Source organism: Taeniopygia guttata, chromosome 10 (genome assembly GCF_048771995.1).
Source record: "Taeniopygia guttata chromosome 10, bTaeGut7.mat, whole genome shotgun sequence".
Classification (NCBI taxonomy): Eukaryota; Metazoa; Chordata; class Aves; order Passeriformes; family Estrildidae; genus Taeniopygia; species Taeniopygia guttata.
In genome coordinates, this window is record NC_133035.1 from 4,476,091 (window position 1) to 4,500,970 (window position 24,880).

A 24,880-nucleotide genomic window follows, 5' to 3' on the forward strand; every position below is an offset into this window, starting at 1 on the left:
TTTACATTTAAGAGCATTTACCTTAAACACATGATTACTTATGCAATGATATAAAAGATCTTAAACATAATTGATAGAAGTGCAACTGACTTATAGATAGCCAATTTAAACGGAAGAACCCTTCCACAAACAACTAAGAAAGATGAAAAACTTTCCCTGCTGACCTTAATTAAAAATTCCCCTGAAAGGTCAAGTGATCTGTACATACAGGGATATTTATGATACAGATTCAATACAGAATCACTTCTGTAAGATTTTAGAATTTGTGCCTAGAAATAGGTTGTGACCTTTAGGAGCAGACACTTGCACAGAGCACAGAAGTCCCAAGGAAGCACAGACTGCTCTGATACTCATCTGTGGTGCATGCACCTAGTAATGAAACAGCAGGAGCTGTGCAACTGGCACATGAAAGTCATGGCCACATTTGTGCTGGGACCAGGCTTGTGGGAGAAGTGAATTGTGCACAGCTGACAGCCATAAATATATTTTCTGCTGTGCGGAACCAATTTATCAACTGTGCTGTACCCCTGTGAATCTTCTGAACTCACAGGCAAACACACATTTTAACAGCCACCAAGAAAGGGAAAGGATATGTTTGAAACATTTCTGTTCATCACTCAATTTCATTTTTTGAAGACTCTTAGTGCACTGCAATCATAAGTAAAGGAAAACCCCTACTATAAAATCTGAGAACTCCTTGGCATTTCTTTGAGGTTCATGATGTTCAGGGATATTTATCACTCAGCTTCTCTCAATTCAACACCTGTCTACAATCACTGCCTTGAGAGACCAGCATGGTAAAAATGCACAAGTTTAATCTGAAAACTGAACCTCTGTAACTAGATTTCCAAAGGACTCCTGCAAAGAAGAAGCAATTCTCAGTAATTAGTAATTAAATCCATTACTCGTAAGTTTTTCTAACACGACCAGCTTTTTGAAATGTCTGTAAAGGTTGAGAGCTTAAATTGCACTAAACAATCTGCTTTAAGAATTACGTTCCAGTAGCATTATATACAATGCAGCACCACAGGGCTTTGGAGTATCTTAATTTTTTGACAACTTTGACTGTGTTAAAACCAGATCTTTTGTCCATGGTGTTTCCCAGTCTGTATTCACCTAATTTGCTCAATAGGCACAGAGAGAGTTACATTTGATTAACATGTAGCACCATGGTAATTATGGTATGCACAGCATGGTGATGATTTTAGTTATTAACCAGTTTCAAACATTTCTCTTTGCATGTTTTGGAGGTATCCAGCCATTCTTTTGTAATTTGTGCTGTTGCTTCCTTTGCTGAGGCACAAAGTAAGTCTGCACAGATTTTCTTAGAACACATTGCCAGAAACAGTGCTTTAAGTAGGTAATACCAAAAAAATGCTCTCCAAGCAGGAGAGCAATTTCTCATCTTCTAGACAAACAAAATATTTATTTAAGAAGTCGAAGTTTCACTAAAAACATCCATTGTAGGACAAAAGGAAAAAAAACAACTCATTTACTTTCTGTTGCTTAAAAATCTGTTTGCACTTGTTTCCTTTCACTCCAGAGCCCTACAACTTAAAATAAAAAACAACCAAACCCTCCAACATAAAAAACAGGACAATGTCAAAAACCACTCTGGGTTCATGTCCACTTTCAGTTCAGGCAATGAAGTGGGTAAGGAACGTTCAGGAGCTCACCTTGCCCCGTCTGAGCCTCTGGCACTCGCTCACGAATAACTCGGCAGGCGTCGTACACGGCAGTGGACGGCTCGAACTGCATCGTCTTCACCACATTGCACTGACGGACACAGATCTTCAAGGAAAGAGCTACCATGGTGCCAAGTCTCTGGTGAGTTCCTACTAGAGTACCTGAAAAAGCAATAATGGCATTGTTGCTTACAGTTTTTCATTTAATGCTTTAATGTAATCAGCTTTTCATTAACCAAATGAAACTAATTCAGTAGAATTACATTTATTCTAATGCACTTCTATAAAAAGTCTCATTACTATCATCAAGCTAGAAACTAGCCAAAACATGGAGTAACATTTTCTTCATGTAATGGAAATTCACTTTCAAAAACTTGTGTACACATGCTAAATGCTCATACATTCTTTGAGGTAGGTTAAAATGGTGCATAAAACACCAACACACATACTGGGTATATTGGCAACATAATTACTGCTGACAGAAAATTATTTTTCTCTCACCACACATTTTTATCATGTAGACTAGCTTGTAACCAACAGCTTAAAATAACTACTTCATCAAAAGCAGAATTTTCTTAGCACATAGCTACCCTTTCCTGACGATTCTGAAGTGTGCAACATAGTGTTATGGTTTTTCTCAAGTTTCCACATAGACCTTCTAGATGTTTTTAGCCTGTTGCACAGCTACAGAGAGCTTCAAGAATGAGTTGTATTTCATTTCAGCTATATTTCAAAAACTACACCAAATCTGACAGCATTTTTTTTACAGAAACGGGAAGCAACAGATGCTTTTTGTATTGTTTCATTTTGTAGATAGTCTGGGTTTTGTCTCCAGTGTCTTTCCTTGCTATTTTAACAGTCCAAACCACTCTTCCATCACCAGACTTTCCACAACGATCTCCAAGAACTCTTCAGAACTTAAATCCATTCTCCATAAATACAGAATACACTAGAATCCCCAAATAATTTCTGCATAAATTGATTTCTGTGCTTTTAAATATGAGTTTCCCAGGGCATCCTAGTGACGAACGTAAAGCGCTGAGAGCTTGTTTTCCTCAAGTTCAGGGGCCTGACTTTACTCTTCATCTGACCCATGTCCCTCACAACTGCCAATTCCATAGTGCCTGGCAGTCCAGACTGCCTCCAAATCCAGCATCCCTGATGAGCCCCTGCTGGTCAGCAGGCCTGCATCCACGCTGGAAGGGATGGCTGTCACCTGCTGTACAGTTCCCCTCTCTGCACTGCCCGAGCCTCCTGGACTGCCCTCGGCTCACAGGAGGGGATGGAGTCCCCCAGCAGGACTGGGGCCTGCAGTACCTCCTGTTGCTGGAGCAAGCATTTGTCAGTAGGCTCCCCTGGAACAGACACCTCCCACGAGGTTTTCCTTTGTTCCCTCACACTCTGATTCTTACCCACAGGCTTTAACCTGCTCACAGCCATTCTTCAGATACAGCTCTGGCACCCTCTCCCCCTCCTGATGCAGAGGGTAACACCTCCCACCTCCCTTCAGTCCTGTCCCTTCTGAAGAGTCAGCAGCTATCAGGAGCTACACCCAAGCCACAGGATCCATCTCACCAGCTTTCAGTAAAGGCAACAAGGCCATGGCATTCTGGCAGCAAGGTGTACTCCTGTTAATGTGACAAAAGGCTCTACTGGCTAATTTAAAAACAAGCAGTGGTCCTATGTCTTAGAGAATGTTCTTTTTAAAGTACATTATTTAGGTTTTCAGCTTTTTTTTTGTTTATCACTGGTATCTTTAATGCACTTTCCAAAGTTGGGAACCTGCTACTGTGTCCTCCCACCACCACTCCTATTTTTTTTCCAGGGTCAAATTCAACTCAAAGAAGGACCTAAATATATCAGTGGTCTGGTTTCCTTCAGTTCAGTGTTCTGGGTTTCAGAGACGCCAAAGGATGCTTCATCTGAAAAAGAGCTTATGAAAAGAGCTCATGACTTATCAGCTTCTTCCAATAGTATGTCCTCAAACTCAAGAGAAAGGTTTCATTTGCCTCCTCCAGGCTCTGAATCTCTCAATTTGGCTTTCAGTAATAAATGGGATAGGCAGTTTCCATCTCCTGGGTAACAGCCAGAACAGGACAGCTGTTTTTTCTCAAGAGATCTAAGAACTTGGTCAAGAAAAAGGGCTGAGATCACAGAGAAAAACAAGGGGAAAATATCTTCCACATTCCCTTTATCTTCTATACACTGATTCACACCACATTTAAATATTTCTCTCTGCAAGTAATGGACTCTCTGTGCACTCAAAATCACTCAGTCTGTGGAATGGCTGACCAAAACTTAAAAGGATCCTGGAAATTAAGAAAATTTTACACTGAATGATTTGCCTGCTACTAATTCCCTGTGAGTAATAAAGTAGGAAATGTCTAAATCCAACTGTGACTAATCTGTGCTTGTAAGGTGGGAGACTGGAATAATAAGTTATGAATCTGACAGCTCTGGGAGGAATAGCAGCAGCTTCTTAAAAAAGCCACAGAGCATAAGTCAGAGAACCCAGTGCCTGCAGATATGTATCAGAGTGTGGATGTCAAGGCCTTGAGCTGAAACATCACAGGGTCCACACTCTGGAAAACGCTGAACAAAACAAAATTCTAACCAGCGCTTGAATTAAGATAAGCAGGCCTTGGCTCACAGAGATACCTTGCCAACATAGCAAACAAGCACAATATTTCAAGCACATATTATCCAGTATAATAAGATATACAGAAAAGTAATAAGATACTATCCCAAGATATTGTTAAGGACTGAAAAGTAAAACAAGAATGAGGCAGCAATAAGGTTCTTTAATAAAGTAACTTTCAGCTGGAGGAATGTGTGCCTCTGGGTTAAGGAGTGATTATATACAATTAGCCAGAACATCCAGGCAGGAGCACCCTCCAGCACAGCAGCAGGAGGCAAATGCTGCTCCAGCACCCTGGGCTTTGGTCCCTGTCCCTTGGAAGGACAAAGTTTGAGCAGACACTTCCATCCATTTGCACAGCCCTTCTCCAAGTCTCACCTGAGTTACTGTATCCCTTCCCCAAAGCTCTCTGCCAGGATACATTCTCACTAGAGCTGGGATGCTGTTCCATTACATGCTGTTCCATAAATTACAAAGGTATGGGCTTATAAGCAGATACATACTCCATGAACAGTTAAAATATTTTTCTTTAATAATTTCTTTTCATTAAAAGAATGAAGAGAAAAATCTGAAAATTCAGAAAATCTAAGGACCAATGTTTACAAAATGAAATATTTCTTCATTTCTTGTAAAGTAGGTATTTTCAATGAAATTATTTGAACATTAAATTTTAAAAAGTTATTTGATTAAACACTTATATATATTTAAAAATATTAAGTATATTTTACCTGAAATTAAATAAATCTGTAAATTGCCTATTGCAAGTCACAAACTAATAATTTGAACAAAAGCTCCAACATATTTGTTTGAGAAATGTTCCCAAATTAACAGGAAGACAGTTGATGCCAAAACACCCCCACCCTTAATTTCCACTGGAAATTAATTTAAAATTGCTTTTACGCCTGGTGTCATTCAAGAGGAGCAAAACAGAACTAACCAACATGTAGTAGGACTGCCAAAGCTGAGTAACAAATTAATTTATTCATATCCTACTGCACCTCTTCCTCCATCAGTTCCAATAGTAATTTCTAGAAAGATATATTCTAACTAAACAGTAATTTCTACACACTGTATGTGCTACAATAGTAAACAAACAGCTTTTGCACGGATTTACTCTCAAACTTCCTTGTCCCACTTCCGCTTCACCAGCAAATGGCTTGCCCAACCAGCTCCTTAAAAAGCCTTCTCTAACAGTATGCAAAAATGAGCTGTCTGCTGTTTGTGAATGTATCTATGTTAAAATGTTAAAAGCATTGAGATGGATGGCACACATATGATCAAGTTCAGACTTGCCCTAATTAGAGAGCTTCCATGATTTTTTGTCAGGCTTATACAGTGAGTACTAAATCAGTGTAAGATCCAGCTCTACACTAGTGAAAATTTCACAAGTCGAATCAATACTGTGAATGTAAGCCTCAAGTCATGCACACAACAGATCTCCATTCCACAAAACCTTGCTGAGATAACAAACATGATAAAACCACAATTACAGAAATTACAGAAAAGATTTCCCAGAAACTAAATTGTACCTGAGAGTCCAGCTCTGCTAGACTGGGAAAGTGGAACTGACCTCATCAGTTGCTGTACACAGAGACAGACCAAGGCAAGGGGCAGCAAAGTTATCTCAACAAGCATTTTACAAGGCCTCTCAAGAGACATGTAACACAAGGCAAATAGCTGTTTCTCCCAATACTGACAAGGACAGAAGTTTGCATCACATAATTTCAATTCAGGAATCAACTACCAATCAAGCCAAAAGCATAAAATATATTAAAACACCAAAATAAAGATGCAGGGAGAAGGGAAGACCAGATAGTGCACACTGACCTCCCTGATCATTTACCTACTCGCCTGGCTTAATTCATTCCATTCCTACCCTCATATCTACAGTGTCTGAGCTGATGAGGCCATAATTTTATCTGTATATTCTAAACTGCAATGCTAAGCAAACAGAGAATGCAAAATGTCAGCTCAATGCTATGAAAGAATTTGCATTTCACATCCTTGCCCACTGAGTGTTGAGGGAACATATAGCCCAAAACCACCTGCATTTCAAAACCAAGCAAATGTAAAACAGCCACCACAGACACTACTAAACACAGACCACACCCATCCAGTTAAAGCAAAGTTGTCACTGCCAGTGCTATGGTTAAAAGCAAAGCTCTGCCATGATTTAGTAAAGGTCTGTCTCCCCGGAGATATTTCTTAACTGGTTCATTCAAGCTTGAACAAACACAAATCTAGGTCATGAGACTGTCACAGCCTAAAAGCCTGTGTATGTGTACATACTAGTAGAGGCAAAGCTACGTATTTTTATACCAGACTAACTTTGTAACAAAATCCAATGGAACAGAAATCCTCTACTCTTTTCAGTATTCCCACCTGTTGGCACTGGGCACCAGCAATACAGGACAGATTACTTTTTCTGTTGTTCACAGAGGTTGAACATCTAATTCTACTGTATATATGAAATACTTGTTTAGTGGTCTGGTGTCTGTTAAGACCTCCATGAGCAAAATGCACTCTGAACTGATAGCTTTGTTTACTTCCAAAAAAGCATCATACTTCAAAAACTGAACATAATGGAACCACAAGGTAGGCAGATGACCAGCTGATTGCACAGGCATAGAGAGTAACCACACCCATTTTACTCTAAACTCACAATGGCACCTATGTTGGCATCTTATCTTAAAAGAGGTGGCACTACACCTTTCAAGGAGCCCTCTCTTCAGTGCTCCATTGCTGTCAATTTGTAACTCATTTATACCACTATTAGGGGCTGTTATTAACAGACTTTCTGAGAAGACTAAGCTGATTCTCCACCAGAGCACAGTATAGGAACCAAATTATCATCTGTGGGTTGTATGCCTGAAATGTATACCCACATGTCACAGCAAGGCCATCATCAACTCCTTGCTGAACAAGACACTGTGAAGATGTCATTACTGACTGTTGCCATTCCACTGGGAACTGTGTGGTGAGGTGCTTTCAGGGATAACAATCACTCATGCACAAACAACACACTTGTAAACTGGACTGGACTGGATGTTGTCTGGTCAGTAAGGTTAGAATCTTTTCTGGTCAGAAAGGAAACAAAACAAGCTATTACTGTCCCTCTAATCAGCTTAAAGGAGAAGGCAAGAGCAAACCAATAGAGGAAAAGTTGATGTTCTAAATGGGCATTAAGTACAAAGGTATCAACTTGGAGAGTCCAGAAGTAGCTTGACAACCTCAGACACCACACACTGTCTGGGGTGGCTGATCAGAACTCTTGAAGTTTGAACAAGCAACCAAAAAAGCATAACCCTTCCTTCCATTGGTTACAATACAAGGAACTTTACACTGTACAGCACTAAACATTGTTTATTCTGTTTGCAAGTATGCACATAAAATTAAAATGCAAGAACTCTTACATGTCCCCCTGCCCTAAGAAAATCCCTGCCCAACCACAATGGCTGTATACACATACCACACATTCTGATAAGCAAGTTTACCTTAAAAATCTTCAGCAATCTCAGGAAAAATTCACTGCATTTAGCTATAACATGCAGTACTAAATTTTACAAATAAACTACTTGGAAAAAAATCCCCACAGCAAAACAAAGATGAAGGACAAGCTTTGAAAGGTTACTATGAAAGTAGGCTGTAATTATCAGTAAGCATTAATAGATACCATTCCCAGTTCACACTTTATAGTCATCCAGCAACAGCATCTCTTTTGCTAAGAGCCCAACAAGGAAGTTCCCTTAAGCAGAATTATGTAAGAGACCAAAATATTTGGGTCTAATTAAGAGTTGTTTACAGGAGAGTCAGCTTATTAGCAATTGAACTTCAGCTTGCTTTTTAAGTCAAAAGGCATATTTGCAAACTAACTAGCTTGTATAAATCTTCAAAAGGAAGTATGAATTACAAGGAACTACAGAAGGAATGTCACCTTCCCAGACAGAGCTGAAACAGCTTTTAGATAAGATAAGCAAAGAGCTTGACTGGAGCTAGCTGTAACAGAGAAATCACAAGCCTCAGTAGCAAGAGCCTTCACTGTGGCAGTCAATGACATGTCTTTGAAGAGGCCTTCCAGACTTTTTTTCCTATTTTGCAAAAACACTGCAAGAGAAAACCAAAATCAGAAACATGAATTTCTGTAGAAACCAGAAGAGAATCACATCCTTTGGCTAGGTTCCTCCCCCAGAGTCCTTTCGAGGACAGTATTAAATATATGCACAGACTACTACTAAAATGGTATCTGATGTATAGAAGACATTTTTATTTGGTGTGGGTTTATTTTTACCTCTTTTTAAAGGATTTGTTGTTGGGTTTTGGAGGGGTGCTTTATTTGTTTAAACTCAACTCCTAAGGTTAATCTAGGTCCATCTCAAGCACTGCAACTTGCTTACAGTGGGATATATTCATATATATTTATACAGCTTCAAACATATTTTCTATCTCTAGTACCTAGGTAAATTATAGGATAAGAAAAATAAATGACGATTAAAAATAGTTCCTATTCAGTGGAAAGGTTTGGCTGATAGAAAACTGATTTTCCAAAGCAGCAGATGTGACTATTTGAAACATTTCACCTAGATTCTAAATCACAGTAAGAATAGTAATAGGTTGAACTACCAAATGGGCTGTTAAATCCAGGCTAGAACAGTTCTGTATATTCACACTATTTTCAACTACTTAAATACTGCAATGTTTTGAAGGACAATTTAAAAGCTTTCATGCCTAGGTCTACAACCTTTGAACACGCTCAATTCAATGCTTTTTTCCCCCCATTGAATTAATTGAAGCTACCACTCAACCTTCTGAGCTCCAGCTGCCATTCTTGGGAGGCACCACAAAGTTGGATGTAATAAACCACCTGGAGTTTCTTACTTGAATCATGGAATGACACAGTTAGGATATGACTTCTTGGGTTCACCTGCTGTGGTCTAACTATCACTCTATATTTTCTATTTTACTTCTTTTTTTTAAGTGACATGATTTGACAGAGAAACATCATTGCAAAGTCCCAGATAAAGCGCCATGGTAAATCATATACAGAGTCTTCTTTTGCTTTCCTTACACCCTTCTGAACATCATCTGAATCTGCCTGGGAACTTTCTAATTTTCTTTAAGAAGAACAGCAGTCAACAGTTATCTCATACTTGATTATCTACCTTAGGGAACATAAAGGCAACTAATAGGCTGCTTGAGTTTCTTACAGGCTTTATAATCAACCTTCCTTATTTGTTCCAGAAACTGAATTATTTAATAATATGAAATCCACTTAGTGACTGCAATCACTGAAGTAAATTCACATTGATAATTTTGACCAGCATCACCATTCAGAATTAGATGTGGCTGATAAGTCTTCAAAAACAACTTTGCTACACAGAAGCAAGTTAGTGAGGCTCAAATACAGCAATTTTTTGCCAGTCCTGTGATGGGGTTTGTAAGGAATGGTTCTCTGCTCTCATTGATTCCATCTGAAATTGTAGAACTTAACAGGTACTGAAATTGCTCTCAGTAGGTTTTGATCCATTTGTCCCAGAAATCAATTAATGCAATTATTTAAAACAGATCACTTAAACAGGAAGTGAGGCAGAAAAAAATAAACATTTATAAAATGTTATTTGAATAAATGCAATAGTAGCCTAGCAAGTCAGCATTTCAATTATTTAAGCAAGCCCAGAAAATGTGAAGCAATTCACACAACTGGTAGTCAGGCTGGCAACCCAACTATGATCTCCACAGTAAGCCTCATCTCTTCACCTAGAATCCTCACAAATTCAAGATGACGGCAAAGGGATTTCTGACTTGGAAAACTTATTTCTTGCAGGCCCATTTGAAAAGCAGGAGGCTTGGCAAAGAGCTCAATCATTTAGTGAAAATTCAGGTTGACAGCTTAGAGACTGAATGTCATTTATATTAGGGAAAGCATGGCAAAGTGGGTCTCAGTCAAAGCTACAGGTAACTCTTTAGGCAAGCTAACCCATTTTTTCTCTGTTCAAGTACACAGACTACACTAAAATCCCTTCTATGTTAAAAAGAGTCATATACAAAACAATGAAGTGCACTTTAAAATCACATATTTCAAAACAAATCCAAATGGTAGCTTAAGCTACCATTTTTATTTATAATAAATAACACAAATAAATAAAACTTCAGAATATGAGTTTATCAGGAATACAAATTCTAGCAAATTCCCTGTCAAACAAAATACTAATTTACATAGTGGATTTTTTCCCAGGACAGTGATTTAAACAAACTAAATAAAAAGGCAGTTAAAGGAATAGTGAATACTATCTGTCTTTCCCACCAGAATATAAATCCAGAACTTGCCAAAGGAGTACAAACCCCCACCATCCTATATGCTCAGCATACACCTAATGTTAACTTCCATAATACAGTTTATATAAATATAAAACAGCATTAGATACTGATGATTCTGGTCCTCTCATTAAACCCCACTACTACATGCTATTTATACAGGTCAGATACATACTATAGTTACAATAATAAAATATTGGTCAAAAGGTAAAGGAAAACATATTCTGTTGATAGACCACTGTGAAAAGTCAGTAAGAACTGAAGAAATGGTAAGTATGTGCAGTAAAGACAAAATGTTAGAGTTTACTCTGATGTAAAAACATGGTCATTTAAGAAGCTAATACATCCTAATGCAGGATTAAAGAAAATCATAATTAAGAATCAGACTGTTAGAAAGCATATAATGAAACCTTATGGTACAATCAACTCTAAAATGATTACTAAAGTTTCTAAGACTTAAGGTATTTGATTCTCTGATCTGTACAGATAATATTTGATAGAGTCATTTCTTTGCTTAGGCACCTCTTACTGTGACTAACAAAAAGTATTACTGTAGTTTTTTCAAAAATAGACATTTTGGCCAGTCATTTCCAGTTGTGTAATCAGAACTCTGCTGCCATCATGGACACCTCTCTTCAAAACAGAATGAAGCACAGAACAAAGAAACATGAGTAAAATTACCCAGCTGACACTTAGCCCAAACTGGGCTAAGACAAAAAAAGCCCAGAGGTTAAACCTGGAAGAGTCAACAGCAACTTAACAATCAAACTGGCAGCAGTACTTTTGACAGAATTTGTTGCAAGCAAAATGATTCCCTATTGGAATCCTAATACGAACCACAGAACACATGCTTATGGGCCTGGAGTCAAATGCAAAAAATCCCTGAGTGCTTCCCACAGATACTTTTCAGACTTGAAGATACATTTCTGGTGTCACTTTTACAGAGTGTTAACAGTAGTGTTGAAATTGAACATAAATGTTTACTTGCAGAAACAATTGGACAAGAACAAGATCCTACTGATTCAACTCAACTCAACATTTTTTTTCTGCACAAAATGTTACTGAAAAGGTCTCAGACAGGAATCACAGCACGGAGTTCCTTAGCAAAAAAGGTACATGACAACTCACTGGAAATGACTGGCCAAAGAGACACTTGCAGTAACAATCTTGAAAAGTCATCAAGTGAGCCATGTAAACTACTTTATGCAATTCCTCTCTGAATCTTTCAATATTGCTTGTTGGAAGTTCCATGAAGAGGCAGACTGTCCAGGATCAGATGAATCAAGTCCACCAGAACAACTCACTTAATAGCATTTCTTCAACCTTTGCTTTACATGGTTATATGCGTTGGAATTACTCCAAAAATGCAGCATGCTAGAAGCCAAGACACTGGACACTGCCTAAGGTATGCAAGAATACACCTGTGAATGTGAAGTGTTTTTTGAAATTTGAACTATTACCATAATTCTCCCACAGTAGTCAGACTAAACCAGTTTTAAAAAACCTAAGTACACAAAAGAAATAAGAGGAACAACCCATGCAAACTCATACAGGCCAACAGGTTGGTGTTTTTCCTCCAGCAGCATCATGTAAGTTCACTACTTTTGCACACTTTTTACCAGACAAAAACTGTCTGGAATTGAAACCAAAGCCAAGCACTACTTAGATCTAAATTATAATTAATTCAGTTACGTTTCTACCACTTACACACTCTGGTCTCTATTCCATCTACTGCAATACTATCCAGACAATTTTTTCTCACAAGCTATCACAATTTGGTATCAACACGAGATTAACACAGTTTTTAATAAATTACCATTCTTTATCAATTTTCATGTCATGGAGATAGAAAACTGTTTACAGAAAAACAGTAAAAATAAAAAACTTGCATGTCAGTGAGGACAACAATTGTAATCCAACATTCACCCATCATTAGAAAGGCGATCACATGGAACTGTCATCCTACCCTGGCAATGCTGGAAAACTACAGACAACAGTTTACACACAGTCTACAACTCAGATGGTGCCATGCCAAAGAGAAAAACAGCAGATCATGCAATTGCCTTCCGAAATAGCTTTAAACAGCTATTAAAAAAGAACTTTTCTTGCTCTTCCAACCTCCATCGCCTACTTGAGATTTACCACACACACATATAGTTTACCACACAAGCATTACCAGTCATAGCTGACAATTTTTAGAACACTAATGCTTTGGCTGATGCTACTGCAGCAAGGTTGAATGACCTTAGTGCACGCTCCTTTCATTTTCTGATGCTAGCACCTGAACAGAGAGGGAAGGAAAAGAAGATGTTTCAAAACTTAACAATTTCTCACCATCTCAAAGGCCGAGTGCTAACTGCAAGCATTTTTTTTTTGAACCTCAATTTCAGGCAGAGAAAGAACACTTCTTCCAAAAGAAGAAACAGGGAATGGCTAGTTAAAAGAGCTTTGAACAACTAATAGAGGGGTAAAAAGGAAAAAAAAAAAAAAAAAAAAAAGAGTAGTTGAGGAAAGGAAAAAGCTAGCGACTGCAGAAAGCTCAGTTACTACCAGAATCAGCAACCTTAATGAAAACAGAAAAGCTCAGCAAGAACAGTGTGCTTGCATCCATCAAATCAACATCTCTGTGACAGCCACAAAACAGGACAACACAGACTGAGCTCCAGCTTTAAGAGCACTCCATATCCCCAAGGTAAAAGCTCACAACCACTGGATAAGGAAGGACAGAAATCAGGTGGTGTAGTCATTATGAGCAGGGTTTGAGAAAAACCTAGGTCTGAACCCCAAAACATCCACTGCTTCTACAGCAGAACAGAGGAACAAAGAAATCGTGACACATAGCTGAACTTTTAACAGAGGGTAACAGTGTGTGCAAACTTGACATGTCAATTAGATTATACTTAGTCTAGCACACTGCCAACTGTGTGCCAATGTGAAGTCAAACCTCTCCTACACCAAATGTGCTCACCAAGAGTACATCTTACCAATAAGCTCAAAGTCAGCTTGGCAGACTTAAAATGCTTGAAGTTAAATTCACGTATTTTGTTATTTTTCTTAGCAAAGCCCATTTCAATATGTACCTAAAACACCTTCATTTAATCTTGTCCTTAGACATATTTGATACAAACTGACATGTTGCTTTAATTATAGGCTGCCTTGAAAGTTCACTGAAGACATTTTTCAAACATGGAGAATTGCAGGACAAAATTCCATTAGCGACCTTTCAGTATTTCAAGCTCCATTTCCAGACGAGCAGTCAAAGCCAGAGACACATTTAGAACAGTAATGTGGACAAGGTCAAAGTAACTCCAACAGATTAAGAACATGGGGTGAGATTTATCAACATCTTGCCTAAAGCCAATTCTACCATTTAGTGACATTCTCTTCTGAGAGCATTACAGTACAGAAATGGTAATGTATCTGTAAAGTTATTCTAGAAATAATTTTTCCTTGTTCTTTTTGCCACCTCTTACACATATTCAGATGAAAGAGTTAAGTCATCAGCTATTTGTTTCATACCAATGAAAGGCATGGCTCTTTTTCCTAAGGCTTACAGAAATCACTTATTACATGATCATACTCTCCAGTCTCCCTGGCAACTGTTTCAAAATAGTCAATGTTTGTCATGCCAGGTTAATCTCCAGGCTGTTAATTACAATATTTACTTGGCACTTCAATATTCATAGATCACATTTATATTTCAACTCAGTTTCTCTCTTCATAAACACAGCCACAGAAGTGTATCTTTCACGTACTCTCTAAAGAAAATTTTATAGTAATATGCACAAGCTTTTAAATTACTTTAGGTTTTATGTAATTATATGCATAACAAAGAAAATTAAGCAGGACCTTACCTCAAAATTAAACTTCATTTAACAGATAATAGGTTTGTTTGAAAGTACTGTTTGATCACATGGAAGGCTTCCAGCAACCAAGTCTGTAACACAAAATACAAACAAATTACTTTCTTATCCCCAATTCAACAATTTCTGCTTTTCAAGTATCTTTGCTGTCAACACACTGGAAAGAAAACAACTCAGGAAGTTCTAAGTTTCCTTTTCCCTTCAGGAGTCAGAATTTGCATTGCCAAAATGTCTTTGTCCTCAAGAAAATAAATTTCAGTCCTTCTAAATTACTCACACATAAGAGCTCATAATAAATGAATTAATGAGTTTTTACAGGTAAACGCTTTGAAACTGCCTAGTCAATTATGAAAACACTTGTAGCACAAGTCTGGCTGTTAACATAAACTATCACACTGACCTCTCAAAACTGTTTATTTTGCATTAATTGTTTTTCCATGGTTTACTGTCCCTGTGTGGAATAACAGCCTAAAGCACCACAATTCAGGCCTCTCTGGGCAGTAGGGTTGCAAAAACAAGGTAAAAAGAGTTTTGTTTTGCTTAAAAAAGATGACAAAGTCTGTTTCAAAGGCTTTGGCTGTTTTGAGGAGGTGGGTTTTCTTGTTTGAGTATTTTCAGGCTTTCTTTATTAGACTTCACTTTCTTTCTCCCCCCTCCTCCCCCCCCCCCCCCCCCCCGCCAGGTTTCTTAGGATCATTAGTCAGTTTTTACTCTAAACAAAAGCTAATATATCATACTGGTTTAATAATCATGAGGATGGGCAAATCAGTTTGCACACAAGCCATTTAGCAATTTTGGGTCCCCACAGTGCTCTGAAATAAAAACCAGCTTCTCTCCCAGCATCTCCAAATATCTCCAGGCACAGCATTATCCAGGCCTAAGTCTGGCTGCTAGCAAAGGCTTGTGTTCCATGTGTGCAGTTATGGAAGGCTCTCATCCCATTTTTGTATCTCCTGGACAACCTAAAAATTCAAATACAGTTCTGATCCACAGCAGCTATCAAAATTTGAAACCAGTTTATGCATCAATTTAGAAAGACCAGGATGATAAAGAAAAAAGTTATGCTTTCATATAGCTACATAGCAAAGAATGCCTTTCAGCTGAGAAAAGCCCAGAGCAACAAAAAAATTCTTGCAAATTTTAACCAAACAAAGCTGGCAAAAACATTTCTGATAGAGGAAATCCATCATCTAATGTTTTTCTTCTCTTGGTTGGTTAGAAAAGTGGTTTTTTGCTTTCAGTGGACTTTTAAGCAACATCGACTCTATGTCAACACAACTATTAACTACAGGTTAACAGATTTAATGCAGGCCAGAGTAAATGCAGTATACATACAACAATTATTTCAGCACCCAATTGATCACCTGCATGTGCATTAAAATAGGCAATGCAGTAGTTTGCTACTTGGAAATATAGATCCTTGATCACACTCATCCAACTTCAATGCCTGCCAAGTTTCCAGTAATGAGCAAATAATGTACAATTACATCTAATTAAAGGTATGCCAGCAGCCTACACCTCATGGGCTTCCCACTCAAATAGAAGGTCAGGATAAAAGCAAGTTCAGCTCACAGAGCACCCGAGGCATTCCCCAAGGTGGCCGCTACCAGTGCATTACGGATTGATCTGCAAGACAAGTACCTGCATTACAGTAACATGCCAAATTCCTGTTCAGTACAGCCCATAAACTCACCAGCCACCCTGCTTCCTGGACATCACTACGTCCTTCTCCATACTTGCATATATTTTAAAATTCTAAAATTGTTATCAAGTGCAGTTGTGAAGTAGTTCAGTCACTTGCAACTGCCACCTGTCTTCATTCTCACTCTTTGTTAACAAAGACACCAGAAGCCCTTTCAAGTCCCCATGTTCTGTAAGCACAAAGCACCAGCTGAAGCATCTTCACCTCTACTTCGAACCACCACCAACAAAGGCTGACACTTCCTGGACTTTTATCAAAAACTGAATGCCTGTAGAACATACCACACCTAGGAAAGAGCAGAACCAGATGCAGCAGAGAATTAAGTGACCATCCCAATATTGCTTCTTTCTAGTTACACCGCACAAAGGCCCCCAGACAAATGTTCCAATTCATACATGTTGTTACCATCATCATTATTTAAATAGTTATGAAACTGCTTTGAAATCTGCCCTTTTCAAATGCAGTTCCAAAACAGAATAATTGCTTAAAATTAAAAAAAAAAAAAAAAATCAAGCAAACACAAAGAACCCTCAATCATTTGTTTTTTTCAAGCTGTACACCAAACATGAGTAACTAGAAATTCATTTTTCTGTAGTTTATCAGGAGGGTCTAACTACTTACTTAAGTGTTAATGAGACTAAAAAGGTAAGGCAAGTGCTGCATTAGCATTTTACATCAAGGGATGAAACAACACAATTCATTTGCAGGTACTACCGGAAGAACTCAAAGAATAGAATACCGTGCTTCAAAATGACAACTTAATTTTAAATAGTAGATTTTAAGTCATCAAAATACTTAGGAGTAGAAATATGGATATGTCTTGTGGAGTCTGAGGAAAATAAAAGTTGCTTGTACTATGATACATTGTAAGACTAGCTGGAACAAACATGACTGTAGCAACAACATTTATTTTTCACGTGGGTTAATTACTGCTGAAGCAGCCATATATTTTTTTACTTATCAACTGGGAGATAAAGAGACCCTAAAAAAAATATTAATCACTGGTTTTTTATTCTATTGTCCTCACTTCCTGGAATGTAGTCAGAGATGGAGCTAGACTGCCTAGAAGCCCAGTCAGCAAAGCAGCTGCCCTGAACTCAGGATTTATTTACAATCTATTGGAGGGTGGGAGCAATGAGTGCATAAAGCATCTAATTCCAGAAGTTTACACAGGGCTTTCTGAATATTTGGATTATTTCTTAGCAGTAGCACCTTGGCTCCCCCCTCCCCTTCTCTTTCCTTAGCTGCAGCAACATTTCTATGAAATGCTTTTGGTTCAAATGCTAGTGAAGTTATTTACTGAACAAAAAATCTGAATAAAGAAAAGCACTGAAGCAGAATGTACTTTCTCAATTCTACTGCAGATTCCTATACTATGAACTAGAAGTAAATTACAGTTTTGTCTTTATAGATATTTCCTAGGTATTTTCTAAATTCTTGGTGTTAACAGTTTAATTCAGTAGTATTTGGATTTCCGGCTCACGGAGATCAAACATAAATTCCAGCATCATCTCATACTACATCTTCTGAATGTGGAAGATCTTTCTGCCCACGTAGTTCCTTGGGGTTTATGATGTGTTTTTTTCCTATGCTGTATTTTGTGGGCTGCTCTTTTTGTTTGTGCTTCTTTGATTGTGTGGGTTTGGGGTTTTTTTCACCACAACCAAATCCAAATCTATGGTCCATTACACAGGGTATGTTGTAATCCTGTTGGCATTTGCCACCCCTTTACTGTAGCATCTCTGCAAAATTAATCTGCTCATAGCTTAATATTTTAAAGCTATAGACAGGGGAATAGCTACTTTGGGACACTGGCAAGTTTAGTTTAGGATATCTGGAACATTGGGGAGTTTAGCTCTATGATCAAGTTCCAAACTATGTTCCTTGCACATAATAAACATATTGAATGACTGTTTCAAGCTGGTACTAATTCAGACACCCTGTAGTGTGTGACTTTTTTAAACTCTTGTTCCTTCTTACTTGTCTCATTTACTTGCTTCAAAACTACTTCATAAATGATCACAATTCACCTAGTAGGAGGTTTTCAGCATTTAGGCAAATTTGACTATGTCCCATGTGAAACTGCACTGTCAAATGCAACTCTTCCCTACTTGAAGCAAAATGTTATTCCTTAAAAATGGCGAAGTTTTGAAATTGGTGGCTCAAGCCAGACCTTCTGTGAACATGACAGATGGTGGTAGCTTATCCCTGCACTGGTCTGCCAAAACTCAACTTTCAGCCCCTCAGGACCTATTATTGCTTTACTCTTATGAGATCTTAACTGTTTTTCAGCTATCAAGCCTTACAACAATCTGCACATCTGGGATAATAGTTTTGAGGAAGTCTGATAAGGTAGAACAAGTAAATTCTGCAACACAAGAGCAAAGTACGGCATTAATTTCTTCTCAAGGCTTCATGTTTGTATATAGCAGGAGAAAAGCATCTGTTGTGATCACTAAAGTCAACTATACTCCGATTAATTTTCAAAATTATGTAAAATTCATCTCTTATATTATGCTGTGATTAATGTTCATCTGTTTTCATGAACAGGAACTTTTTGTCAAGCAAATATTACTTGCCTTCGGTTCAGGGCTCTTCAAGACCAATCAATAGTTTTTCATAAAGGAGCAGTTATTATTCAGACTTTATTTTGAACTCCACTTTCCCATCTAGGCAAATTAAAAAAAAAAGTTCCAATTTTGTATTCTAGGTGAAAGACAACCTTGTTTAAAGAAAGTTGTACTCCTATTATGATTAAAGTTAAATTGTAACTTTCAGTCTCTGTATTACTATGATTTTTATTATGGTTACTACTACAGAAAAAGCTACAGCAAATATTCACATTCAGTCACCCTTGGTAAGTTCTTTAAAACATGTTTGCCCAGAGCAGTTGTCTTGTTGGCACAAAAGGCAAAGCCTCTCCTCTGATGAGAGGCAGTAAGTCTGACCTGACTGCACAGGAATGATGTGAAGTGTAAGGCAGCCAGGCCTTGTGCCCTCCTCAGGGCACAGGGAGGTGCCACATGGCAAACCCACCCACCCTCCTGTCGTGGTGACCCTCACATCCCAACACCACCACAGGAGTGGCCACACAATGACAAGTATCAACCACTATTATGTAATATTTGCAAGGAGTTAACTACTACAGCCATCATCAGTGCTTCTTCATTTATTCCAAAATCTCTGGCTATAGATTTGAGCTTAGAATATAGTCTTTTAAAAGCAGAGCTAAACACGTAATTTACAACTGCATAATACAATGCATAGTAATTTAAAATGACAGGTAAAGATGCAAAACAACAGGTTCTCAAAAATGAGTGCATGGCACTTTGCTCACCAAGGTACCATTCACACTACCTGTAGTTTCTGACCTTTTACAATTTGGAATCTATGTTAATGTTATCGTTTATTTCAAAAAAGACAGTCTGCAAGCAGTTTAACAAATGTAAAGAAGATGCTAAGCCTAGCTTTCACAAGAACAGCCAGTGTAGTTTGCCTTAGAACAGTTGCAGGACACCAGGATCCGAGCAGTGAACACAATCCCACATATCAGAAATCCCTCAGCACAGGGACTATTTTCTTCCCATGCTGTGGTGCTGTACACTCTGAATATCCAAATATGTACTTGCACTCAGGTCAAAATTAAACAGACTTCTCATCCATTTATGGCACTAAACATTACAGAATCAGTTATTCAACAGTCTAATGCAAAGATTCACTGGTTCAGTGGCACCTGCTGAGTTTCTGACTTCCAATGGAAACATAAATAAAAAATAGTAAATTTTGCATGACCTTTATGAAAAAGTGTGAATTCAGCTGTCATAAGCAACTACCAAAAAAAACCCAACAATATGGGAACCTTCACTCTTCCTTTGTTTTTAAGTCATGAATCACTAAGGCTGCAAACCTTTCTCCTGAATATTCTACAGTGGGTTCACATTTCCCTTTAAACTACTGATCCCAAAAGGCATATCAATCCAGGATATTACAGGCCGTGTTCCCAATCCCTAATGAGATTGTCTGCAATGTGAACACTTCCACTTTGAATGATGACATGCAATTCATCATCCACTTCTCCTTAAATATCTGCAAATAAAGTCATTAGCAATATGGCTGTTAGAAGTTGAGATTTCATGTCCAGGGTTGGTGCATGAGCTGAAGAGACAATAAAATAATAAAGTAATCTTCCAGTGGGCAGGTGAGAGAGAGAGAGAAGAAAAATAACCAATCCCACAACAAAATAGCACCAGGTTTTTGCTGTTGGTACAGTTTCTTCAGAGCGTGTTACCAAGACAAGGCACCTGCCATTCCAGTGGTGTAATACTTAAGCTGTCTGCAGTTAACAAAGTTTGCCAGCTAAATCTGTTCACAACAGAACTATGGCCCACTCACACTGAAGCAGACAAAACATACAGTTTACTTCTTTGGCGTGACTAACAGCAAGTTTGCAAACTTTCCAAACATACTCCTTGAAAGCTGGGCTGCTCTGTGTTTGCATCCAAAGGGTCGGTATAGTAATAGTACAGAGTCCAGATCCAAAGTGTTGGCAACCCAGCTTCAACAGATAGAAACTTTGGATCTTCCATTTTCATACTATCCTCATTACCTCAGTAGACTGAAGAGCTTCCTTTTAAAGAGCAGTGGTTTGTAAAATTTCCATATCTTCACACCATGTTGTTAATTTAGGCAACAGGTTAACTATCCCGCAAGAAAACACACTTAATCACAAATACACTAAATATCCAAAGTCTATGTTAGCACATAAATTTATGATATACAGACTGAGGAAGTATTTTGAACTCAAACTAGAATGATACAAAACAAATGTAAATTCCTTTCTGTTAGCATACCAACAAACCTTTGATGGGCCAGGCCAGTCTGCATTACAGAGAATTTCCAAACAAACAAAGAGACAGCACCAGTCCTAAGCCTCCTGAGAATGAAACCTGGTTACCAAACAAAATGCTACTTCACTGAGGTGTGGGGGCAAAGTGATTCTGGCCCAACTCTAAATACATACACACATGTACATATATGTTGTTACTTTAGACATGGAAGCACACATGGCCTTCTTACAGAGCTCATGATGACCTTAGCTAGGTGTCCCCCACACTCCATCATATCAGCACACTCTGCACTTTCAACATGGTCAAGGCAAGAAGCTTCCAACAAGAGGAAGTCTATTGCATACACATGCCCCAAGGTGAAAACCGCATCAGCACATAGGAAAAGACACAACTTCAGAACACTAGGAAACACGGAGAACACCAAATAAACCTTTCTGGGGGTAAGTAAAGGCCAAGGCACAACTTGTTTATTTTCTTGTATGCTTGGAGCTCATGTTCTCCCAGTACCATGACTTGGTATCAAGCTTCCTATACAAAACTTCAACATTAACCATCATTTCTAAACTACTTTCAATACACTTCCTCCTCCAAATAACAGCCATTTATGCAAGTGAGTGAAGACACATCAAACAGATGAAGAAGCTGAGTGTCTGCCTCCTGCATTTACTTCTTGAAGGAGGTACTGGTCTTTTGATGTGACTGTGGAAAGGGGAATTTAAAAGGCAGCTTTAATCACTACTACTTATTAGTGTTCCTCAGCAACGGAGAATTTAGTATGTTTACAGACTGCACACATTGCTGCTGTTCACTATACCAAAAATGCATAAAGCAGTTCCCTTTCTGCCTGATTTGCCTTGAAGGACATTAAGTTAACATTTCAGAAAGAAGCAGAAGTTCTTTAACTATGCAGCTGCCAAATCAATTCTTTCCGATTCAAATATGCTTTGAATTTCATAAGATCTTTCCACAGACATAAATCTTTCAGTCCCAAGCACTTCCTGTCATTTTAATTACTTCCCTTCAAGTCCCCTAAAGAACAAAAATGATGCTTTGCAGTGTTCACAGACAGGATCAACAGCACTTACTGCGTCCTAGGGGAGAACACTGTCAGGAAGGGCTATTTAAGTGGGGGAAGAAGAAGAGGCAATTCTGGAAAACACATACCTAAGAAATGCATACAGTTAATACTCAATTTAAATTGAAAATATGACAAGCTCAACCTCCTTCTCACTCCCCTCTTCCAGTAAATGGAGGAGAGAGGCCTTCTCTTGACACAATAAGCTTTCCAAGAACGTATTTCTGGAATGAGACAGTACCTGAGTTACATTGGAGAACACAAAATAATCCTTTACAAGTTGTTTCCCCTACTTCCAGATATGTGGTGGTCCTAGATCAAGGAGTTTTTATATAAATATTTAAAATTTATTCAATAGGGTAAAAAGCAAGCAAATCTCCATCACACTTCTGCACTGATACGGTCTTGAACCAAGTCAGACCTCCAGATGTGTACACAGATTGTCAAATCCCAAGCAATGTCCTTTGCAATCACCCCCACACGGGAGCTGCTTCCATTTCAGATCTCCTGTCTCACTGTGGCTCACCTTGAAGTTACCTCCTGTAGCTTCCTCCACACACCAGCTCAGACTCCCATAATCTTGCTGTGAAGAAATTTAAATCAGGTAACCCCGAGGCAATTTGCTAAAGAGAAAGCATTGTTTGCCTTCACGTCAACTAAGCTACTTAATACTGCAAAAAAACAAAAAACAAAAAAAAAAAAAAACTAAAAAAAAAAAACCAAACCTTCAAATACTCAACAATCTCAGTCACTCAGAGCTGGCTTCAGTTGTTTATGGTGACTGTAGACCTGCAACACTGCAGCTGCAGATGGAGACAATGCCCTTTACCTGCCACTGAGAAGTGGGCTTAGCATGGTTGCCCTGTACAGCTGCAGGATTTCTAAACAGGGCTAAAAAAATAAAAAAAAAAAAACAAAACAAAAAATCTCAACCAAAACTCTCACCCTAAAACAAAACCACCAAATGCAAAAAAGTTAGAACAGAACTACCTGGCACTCTTAACATGTCAGCAACATATCAAACTGTTTGTATGGAAGAATGAACTGACTTCTAATATTTTGAATAACAGAGATCCCAGAAAGATGTATTTTCACTGATTTTCCATTCATTGTCCTGGAGTTGAAGCCAAAAAAACCAACTAAATCAAGCAATTTTCCTATCTGGTCTTTTTGAAACACTATAACATCAGTGTGCACAGAATGAAGGCTTTAGAAAGGAAGAGGTAAAACACTGCATTCCAAGCCCCAGTCAGCATATTGCATTTCAGTATTTTCACAGTAACATACAGTTGATATCCAAAGTCAATTCCAAAAGTTTTTTCATACAACGTCTGCCCAAGGGACTGATTCCACTGCATTCAAAAAGCACATCTGAAGCATTTATTGCTTCCAGATTTTGAAAGGAGAAATTACTGTTATAACTCAGCTGAGTCATCTTAACAGCTCTGCTAAAATCTCTCTGGTTTTCATCCCAAAGTCTCACTTCAGAAAAGACATGCTTCCTGTGTATTAATTCTCCAAGCATACAAAGCCCATATTCAACGTTTTGGCAAAAAAAATAGATTTAACAAGGAAGATGAATGCAACCCAAAACTTATAGTGCAGGCTACTTGAAACACTTTTGGGACCTTCAGTTACTGCATACAACACTCCCTAACCTTTATCCCATTCTCTGCCAAAAAGCCAAAACACTACATTCAGAATTCGCACTAAAAGCAAAATTTGATAATCATGACCTATGTCCAGTTCTGCATTTAATGGTTTTATTGGATCAAGTTAGCACATAGGTGACAACTGACCTCAGTGTTGCAGACACGCGAATTATGTCACATGAGCAGAGCAGGAGCCAATCCAGGCAGACTCCAGTTCATGACAAATGAAGCTGATGTGTAACATTCAGATCTGGAGGTTCAGCAATGCAACATCTCTGCTACAGATTTCTGAACCCAGCAATCAGAGAACAGGCACTAATCAGAGATGCAAAAAAGTCTGAAACTTCTGCCCAGAGGGCTTTTGCTGTGAAAATGCACAGATCTTAAAATTAAAATAAAATAGTCTACCAAGAATGCAAGTGACTGTTGAATGCAACAACTAAAATACCTGCTCAGTAGCACTCATTTTGGTCACAGATCACAGGAATGTATGAACCAACATGAAGTAAATGATTAGCATGACATTATACATAAGGCATTTTGGATGAACAGAGCAAGTGAGCATGTCCATGAAACCTGGTGAAATAATGCAACTGTACTTTGGTAGGTAACATTTAATAGGTCAACAGGCCAAGTGGCAATACCTGAATTCAATTTGCATTTTTACTGCTCTGTTTCTAAATCTGTGGTTTAGATATTAAATGGGTTTTATTATAACAACTTTCAAGTACTCCTCATTATGCTTTAAGTGATAGATTCCACTTCTGTCACAGTGAGCTCTGGAAGCAAAGCTTCTGATTTGTCTGAAAAATCAGAGCAGCCCAACTAAGAGCTGTGTTCTGGATTTCCTTTCACTCCAGCTGCTCTCATGAATGATTAACACCCAAGTCTTCGACAACTATGTGTTACTGGCTCCTTGGACAGCACTTAGCTGTACAAGCAGATGGACAACAAGCTTTTGGAAGCAATTCTGCCAAGAATGTCCAAGCCAAATGCTCTTTTTGGACTAGCATGGGGAGAAGCATGTGGGAAGAAACATACTTCTGGTTGACATGTTTGCCACTTGGAATGTTGCCCTGAACGGCAACTGGCAAATATTTACAGAG

General features: G+C 38.3%; 1 protein-coding gene across 11 annotated transcripts in view; it reads right to left on the minus strand.

Annotated features, from left to right (window-relative positions):
• Positions 1-24,880, minus strand: part of TLN2 (talin 2) — a 198,478-nt gene that overhangs the window by 86,547 nt on the left and 87,051 nt on the right. For 7 of the 11 annotated variants that reach the window (XM_072933836.1, XM_072933837.1, XM_072933839.1 and 4 more), the window contains 2 exons: positions 14,490-14,572; positions 1,677-1,847 (listed from right to left, as the gene is read on the minus strand). In XM_072933836.1, the coding sequence (XP_072789937.1) occupies positions 1,677-1,812 (136 nt within the window). In that variant the 5' untranslated portion in view covers positions 1,813-1,847; positions 14,490-14,572. Of the gene's footprint in view, positions 1-1,676; positions 1,848-14,489; positions 14,573-16,191; positions 16,431-24,880 lie in introns of those variants that run through there. The other 4 variants (XM_072933835.1, XM_072933834.1, XM_030281587.4 and 1 more) reach the window with 2 other exon arrangements.